The sequence below is a fragment of the Octodon degus genome, unplaced genomic scaffold (assembly GCF_000260255.1).
Source record: "Octodon degus isolate 3935 unplaced genomic scaffold, OctDeg1.0 scaffold00108, whole genome shotgun sequence".
NCBI lineage: Eukaryota > Metazoa > Chordata > Mammalia > Rodentia > Octodontidae > Octodon > Octodon degus.
In genome coordinates, this window is record NW_004524684.1 from 4,390,703 (window position 1) to 4,399,098 (window position 8,396).

Genomic DNA, 8,396 nt, shown 5'->3' on the forward strand with positions numbered 1-8,396 from the left:
AGAGACAGAGACAGAGAGACAGAGAAATAGGGACAGGGGCAGGGACAGACAGATACAGAGACAGAGACAGATCTTGGGATTAGTTTCCAGGACAAATAAAATCATCCATCAGGCCTGACATTTGTTCATCTCTGTTGCTCATCTTTCACTTCTGGGTTTTGTTTCTTTCATCCTGAAAGTTCTAGGGTGAGCTTTTGCAGGTGAGGAACGCCTATCTCTTTAGGGACTAGCTGCAAGTGGGCTAATTGCAAATTTCTGTCACTGTGTGACAGAGTAGCTGCCTACTCTGACTACTTTGCTTATTTAAACTTTTGGGGGCAAATATGTGGTTTCCTCAAAAGCACGCATGGCTCGTGGAAGGACCTAGGCCTGGCTTATGCCACTGTAGTAAAGCAGCTCTAGAACATTCCGTGCTGAGGCTAATTGAAACAGAGCTGCTTTTAGTGTTTATCATGTTGAGAGGCAAAATTTAAAAGAAAAACAGAAGCTACGACTTCATTTAAGGTCTATGCCTTACAACACAGAAGAGAAGGCCTTACCTAGCAGCTACAGCGCGCCCTGTGATTTACAAGACGCTACCCATCAGACCCCTCAAAGCATTTGTCTTAAGAATAGTGGGTTGTGTGGACAGACATCAACTAGGAAACATTTGAAGTAATTCGGTACCTACTTCATTTGCTTAACGATAGTACTTTTTCCAGATTCGCCTGCTCCTACAAGGAAAAGAAGAGAATGTTACTGAGTGACTCATCAAATTTATATACATATTGAGAGCCTATCACTGTCTCATGTGTAAGTCGTTCCCACGCACCTCTCCTGGAGTAGCTTCTGAAGAAGGAGTGTGTCCTGTCCAAAAGTGGCACTGTACCCGAGTGTCATTTGAGAACCTAATTATTGCCTGGCTTTGCACCAAGGGAACAGTCCCCAGTGTGCATCGTCCGTAAGTCACTCACATGCTCCCTGAAGTCCCCCTCATAAAGCCTATTTGACTAAATGATGAGAGAAGGAAAATTTAGGTGGTCTGCTTTTGTCTCCAGACCTGTCCCCAGCCTGTTCTGGGTACATCGCTCTAGCAGAGATTTACCTCGGTGCACAGGTGGCATCTCATCTGTTCAATGGGGGAAAGACTGCTGGTGACACTAGGCAACTGAGGGGCACCTAGGGATGGAACCCATGTGTGAGTGTCTCACGGCGCGTCCTGTGCTCCTCCATGCCGGGTGGGAGGCGCTGTGGAGGGCAATGGAAGGGGCCAGCAGGACTGGCGCAGGAAGCCCTCCGCACTTCTCGGGCACATTTGTTTTAGTTGATGATGTACAATATAAAGTACGGTTTTGGTACCAGGCTAACTCTGCAAACATCATGTAGAGAAACTCATAACAGACATGATTTTAAAGAGAGGAAACACGAGGCCTTAATGAAATGTGAGTGGTCTGTTCAAGGTTCTCGGGAGGCTTCTGCAGACGTTTCTTGCATCTCACTTGCCAGTAAGTAGTATCTTTCTGGGAAGTGAAAACGATGAAGATTTAAAATAGAATATGATAACCCAGGTCTGAGGTCTGTTTCCTTTTGTGTGTGTGTGTGTGTGTGTGTGTGTGTGTGTGTGTGTGTGTGATACTTCAAAAAGTCCTTTACCCTCTTAATTTTCTCATCTACAAACTGATTTCTTACCTCCTAAGGACATTAGAGAATTCTCACTATATAGTAAGCATGGAATTATTTGCAAACTACAGTATAAAGCATAAAATAATGATATCTGAGAATCCAAGGATCAAAAAATTGGAAGTATTCTAATTGCTTTTGTATCTACCCTGCGGATGTATCCAGTGAGTGACCTTAATTAAACAACACTGACTAATGCAACAGTACACCAAAAGTTAATTTGAAGTTATTCATAAACTTAATACGCAACTTAAAACTATAGAAGTTTTCCAGAAATTCATATGTGAAAAATATTCACAGTCTTGAACTAGTCAAAAATTAGATAAGATACAAGTAAATGAACAAAAGTAAAAAAAATTGAGAAACAGGAGTATCAAATTTAAGAAAAGACAAAGGGATAGGCCACTGTATATAAGAGAAAGTTTATAACATACGTATCAGGCATAGCATAGATATAAAATAGAGTAAGCTCCATGGGGCTCAGTAGATAAATATAAGGCTGGTGTGTGTGTGTGTGTGTGTGTGTGTGTGTGTGTGTGTGTGTGTATTTGGTACAGGGTTTCCTACACATCTCAGACTTATAGTGATCCTCCTGTTTTCATCCTCTGTAGTGCTGGGATTACAGGCATTTGCCACCATGCGTGGTCTCAGTGGCCAACTCAATACCCATGGGGGAGGGGCCGGCCTGGCATGTGGTGCCAGGGATCGAATCCTGGTCCCTGAACTTGCCTAAGCAGGAGCTTAGTCCACTGAGGTATCTTGCAGGTACTTACAGAGCACATTTATTTATTTATTTATTTATTTATTTATTTATTTATTTATTTATAAAGCTGTTTTAAATGATAGGTATGCTTATGAAAAGATTCCAAAAATAACTAGGACTTTAAAGAATGAAAATGACAGAATTGAATGAATGTTTTTGTTTAACGTAATCTGCAAGCTGTTTGTTCTCTCTAAAACTTATTGAAATTTAATCCCCATTGGGTTATTAAGAGAACCAGACAAGATGTTTAAAAGCTGACCAAGGCTCTGCCTCTCTGAATGGTTTAACCCATTAATGCAATGAATGAATTAATAAGCCAATAGATTATGTTAAGAGTTCATCCGGCTCTTGCTCCAGCCCTGCGCCACCTTGGGCGTCACCAGCTGTGCAGCCTGGTGATGCCAGCAGAAGCGACCCTGTTTCCTTTATCACTTACCCAATCTGGGTGCTGTCGCATCAGCAGCAGGAAGTGGGCTGGGACACTTACCTGTGAATGTCAGTAATGTGGGGGAGGGGAGAGAAGGAGTGAATCCAGGCAAATGGGAAATTGATGTTTGAAGGTGCTGGTTTATCTACGGCTTAGAGAAATTCAGGGATTCACTAATAGTGAGTTTTCTAGTAGTGGAAATTAGTTCAAATACTTTTCAATTTGAACATGAGTAAAAGTTTTGTGAAGAAAACAGCATTACTCGATGCAAAATCATATCACTTAAAATGTGTTGTTAGTCTACAATTTATCAACAGACATATGCTCATGAGCCATGAGCACCACAGGGTGATCTCCGATCCCTGTGAGTAGATTTTTAGACTCTAATGCCAGTCTCTGCGTCTAGAAGAGAAGAGGTCTTGGCATATCATGCCTGGACCTCAGGATGTCTTCAAAGTCTAAATGTATCAACTAATTTTGGGCAAATTTCAAAATTTCACAGCTGAGGTGTGTCCAGATTTCTCATTAAGGCAGACATACGTTTCACTGGTATGTCAGTCAACTGCCTTCTGTTCCCCAAAGGGCATGATGGTTATGTCAGCAAAAGGGACACCAACTTTGATAACCCTCATTCGCAAGAATGCTACCTGAATTGCATTAATGTAGAGGGACATGGCAGGCTCTGCAGACCCCGCTGAGCTATTTATTTCCACTCTCCTGCACTCTGTCTTCCTTCCCCTACTCTACCTTCATTTTCCCCTAACATTTATCTTTCTCCACTTGCTGTAAATTTCTCATATTCCAAAGCACTTAGGTTTCTACCTACCTCAGTAGAATTTCAATGAAACCATTGAATTCTTTCAACTCAAACCTAAAAATTAAGATTCTTTCCTTCATATCACGTGCCACTTTTTCTCACTGAAATAGTTCTGTGTTAGTTACAGAAACCTAAGCCCTGGTGAAGGATAAGGCTACACCAAAGCATAATTCTATTTCAGAGCAAATTTTTTATTGTCTTTGGCACAGTTCAATGTATCCAGCTCCTGCAGTTGTCTGAAACAGCCGCCTTCTATAATCTTGAACAATCACAGTAAAGAAGCTATGAGAAATCATGTCTCTGTGCCTGAAGATGCCACTGAGATTCTTCCCCTTGGCTAAGGGGAATTCTTCCTCTTATGATTTTGTGCTAAAGTGCTCCATCATACAGGCAGAAAAATTTACCAACAAAACTCATAAATATAGCAATTCAACACAGTAATTTGCTGATAATTCTTCACAGAATTTACTTAACATCACTAAGTATAAATTTATAGACTGGGTGTCACTGTATCATCTAACAGAGATTGTTATGCCCAAGAATGGGACATCTAAAGAGAAAATAAAACCACATTAGGTTATCATCTACTGTGAGAGATATCTGGCGTGTTATCTGGCAGGGAATGTAATGATGTGTGTGAGTAGTGAAACACAGCGATCTTCCAGGACATTTTTGGGTTGGTGGCCTTAGACAACGTGCAGCTTGCTGTGGACCGTGAGCCCCTGGAATGAAAGTCATCTCATAACGGTAGAATAGGGTGTGAGGAACTGCAGCACCGTCCTAACCCAATGACAATTTTGTAGATTATTACGACTTTAAATTTTTGTATGTATCCTTATGAACTTTAAAATGAGAGGTGAAGGAGTGTGGTCAGCAGTTCAGTGGACTCTGGATGTGGCAATAGCAGCTAATGCAATTGTGGCACGGTATCTTGGCCAATCTAGGGGGAAATACTTGGAACAGCACCTGAGAGAAAATCCGAGGTTGCAAAAGAATGTTTCCTTTCTGCATATCTAATGCATTTCCTGAATTATAATACATTCTCATTGCTTATTGTGTGATTTCTATTGTGCTGTGAAAATTATACAGAACATTGTAAGGATGGAATATCTACTTGGAGAATGAGAAGGATTTCCATCTTTTTTGGGGGGAGGGTACTGGGGATTGAACTCAGAACTTTGCACTTGCCAGGCAAGCGCTTAGTCTACTAAGCTATCTCCTCAGCCCCAGGATTTCTAGTGCTTTTCTTTTGTATTATTCTTTTTTAAAACCAGTTCATGTTTATGGTCCATAATGATGACATTCATTATGTGGAGTTGGCACTTGGACCTTCCATGCCTCAATTCTTGGGTTATTCCCTTCCTCACCCTTTCCCTTCCTTTTGCAGGAGTTCTATCTCCCTCTGTTCTATCTAGAATTTGGGTAAAAGGTAATGGGTCAGTATTATGTGTGTACTTACAATTTATGAGGCCCTGGGTTTGATTCTCAGCACAACATAGTTGCACACACACACATACACACTCACACAAAGCCACACACACCCCACGCACAGAATATTTCTAGACTGTGTGAGCAATATAAACTCTGACAAAATACCAATTACAAACCACTATTGGGCTGAGTATGGTGGCTCACACCTATAATCCCAGCACTCGGGAAGCTGAGGCAAGAGGATTGTTGTGAGTTTGAGACTAGCCTGGTGGGCTCAAGGCCAGTCTGAACTACACAGTGAAACCCTGTCTCAAAAAGACAAAATGCACATAGAAAAATGCACCACTGTGGGTTGCATTAAAAATTCACAAATAGATCCATGTATTCATGCCATGTCTCTATTATGGACTACTCAAAATCTATCACAAATTTGGGGAAAATGTGATTCACAAACCACATCAGAAAGCTCAGGGACGTTTGCAATGGTCTTCCAATCACTAGGCATTCTCCCTCAGGCCCTGAGTCAGCTCTAATTACATGTAGTACCCACTACAATATAAATACTTGCTCTACAGTATTGGTTAGGAGACAATGACAAGAAGAAGGCCTGTACATTTTCAGGAAAGGGGCAGTTTGTTGGTGTAGTTCCAGTCCTTGGCAGAGCCAGGAAAGTGGAGCGCATGGGCGCTGAGGGTCAGCCAGTAACCACCATACTGATGGCACTGGGGCTGGTACCACCAAGTTATTTCTCAGTCATGTCATTAAGTAACAATAGCTGTCACTTAGCTGATAATTCATGGTACATGCAAAGCAAACAAAATCATCAGTCACCTCTAAAATCTAACATGTACCTTTTAATGACACTACCTATTTATAATTAATATTTTCCCTTAGAAGCCTTTTTAAAGGTATCTAGACCATCCCTGCTCACAAAGAAACTTCAGGGCTGGGGACCATTCACTAGTATATTTAGGTACCAGGGCAGCATGAGAATTTCTAAAGAAAAGCCAGTCTATCCAAATGTCTTTTACTAGTTGAAGCAGCTCTGCATAACTAGTTCATAAATGAACTCCGGGATGCTGCTCTTGTGTGTGCTGTAGGTCTCAGTTCACAGTTGCCTTTCCATTCTTACAGGATTAGATCATGTTTTGGAGCCAAATTTAGACCTCCTAGCAGCACGTTCACATGAACCGAAGGATACAAAAATAATCTCTACTTTCCAAGCTGTGGTTATTTTCTAGGTCAAGGAGCAGCAAGGGTTTTAAACAACACATGCACTCAATTCTTGGAAGGAAATAATCACATAGTAAGATATTTAAAGTTTTAACTAATTCACACTTTGTCAAAAACTATTTTGTAAATAATAAGAAAAAATAGGGAATTTGTTGTACATTTCTCATTTGCGGAGGTCACAAACAATATTAACCCTAAGCAATCTCTAAAGCTGTAACTGAGCTTTCACTAAAATGTCTGATTGTACATTTGGCCCTTGTTAAAATAGATGAAAGGAGATGGAGCACAGACTCACAAGGTTTTATGTGGATGTGGCTAAAATTATGAAGAAGAAACCTTAGAAATTAGTCAGCTGTGTAGATACTTTCTTTGCTTGATGAATGAGTCTGATAGAAATTATGATGGTCACCCCTAATTCTAGGGCTACCTCAACCCCTAGAATTGGCTATTAATACCTAGCCAAATTACTTCTGCTTTTTGTTTTTTTAACTTTAATTTTATTTTAATTTTTTTTTTAATTTTTGGGGACAGGGTCTCACTAAGGACTTTAGTTTGGCCTTGACCTTACTATGTAGCCCAGGCTGGCCCCCAGCTCCTGTGACCCTCCTGCTTCAGCTTTCTCAGTGAGGAGATGACAGGCATCCTCCACCACGCCCGGCTTCAGGTTGCCTTCTTTTTAGATATGAAGTGGTAATGTCAATATTCACATGGGTTTGGCACTGACTGTTAAGTTATTTTGAGTGTGATTATTTTAAAGTAACCAAGCTGTATACATTGGTACTATGGTGTCGGCTCATGTTCCCTTACACCGACTGCTGGCACACGGAGATTTTAGCACTGACTCTTGAAACAGCTTAATGCGTTCTGTTCCTTGTGCTTGTCATGCAGCAACATGATGATTCGGTGTCTTCCCTGCAAGAGTCCTTGGAACAGCGCAGAGTCACAGGCAGGGCACGGGACAGGCAGGATCGGGTGTCTGGAGTTAAATGAACGTGTGCCTGCCCCCTTCCAACTTTGACTGTGTGTGAGGATCACATTTGATCCCTGTGGAAGTCAATTTTCTCTTTTTAGAGTGAAGTTATTAATAGCTATACTTCAGGGCATTCAGGGATCAAATTACAGATACAAAAGAACGAGAGCCAGTCACATACAGTGAGTTCTCAATGCTTTCTTATTTGCAGAATGTACTCACATGATTTTTAAGTTTTTAATAAAAAAATATTTATTTAATTAATTGGTACAGGGTCCTACTACGCAGCTTGGACTCGCAGTGATCCTCCTGGCCCGGCCTCCCCAGTGCGAGGATTATACCTCTGCACCACCAGCCCTGTTGCAGAGGCCAGCTGGGCGCGGGGCCAGCACTGCACACGGTCCTGGAACTCAAGCCCAGTCCTTGCGCTTGCCAGGCCGGCTCTTAGACCGCTGAGCTATCTTCCCAGGCACACTTTTCTTTTTCTTAAGACCGAGTCCGTCCCAGTCACCCAGGCTGGCCTGGAACTTGAGATATTCCTGCCTCAGTCTCCCAAATAGCCGGGCCTAGAGGCTCCGGACGCTAGCGCCCGCTGAGGTCGGAGTGTGTTGAGAGACCTTGGAGCCCCGCACCTGCCTGCAGATCGCGGGGCTCAGCGCTCCCGTTCTCTTGCCCACACTCACCCGAGGCCTGCGCCCTCCGGAGTGCCAGCCTGGTGGCTGCACGCAGACGGGCGGTGCGGACAGGGCATCCCCGGCTGCCTGGCGCGGCGCCGCGTCCCCAAGAGAGCCCGCTGGCACTCGGGCCGGGCTCCTCTGCCTTCTGACTGCTGTAGGTCTGTGAGGAATCCAAGATGCTGGAGAAAGCAAACACGGAGCTATTTACTTTTTGACGAAAGACCACCTTTACCTTTTCTTCCGGTTGAAATTGCTCAGGATTTTAGCCTCGCGCTGTCGCTGCGTCTTTCCAGCTTAACCTTACTTGAGCTTAAGCTCTGGAACGCGTCCACTTTCACCCAAATCCCTGGACGCGATGGCAGAGCGGAAGGCCAAGGGCCGAGGGCTGTCCCCAGAGCCCTGTCCCCGGGCCGGCCGGC

The 8,396-nt window shown here is 43.1% G+C and overlaps 1 protein-coding gene across 1 annotated transcript in view; it reads right to left on the reverse strand.

The window, feature by feature from the left end:
* Positions 1–8,396, reverse strand: part of Gnat3 (G protein subunit alpha transducin 3) — a 46,005-nt gene that overhangs the window by 28,321 nt on the left and 9,288 nt on the right. Inside the window, exon 2 of the mRNA XM_004639253.1 lies at positions 671–713. Coding sequence (XP_004639310.1) covers positions 671–713 — 43 coding nt within the window. The remainder of the gene's footprint in view (positions 1–670; positions 714–8,396) is intronic.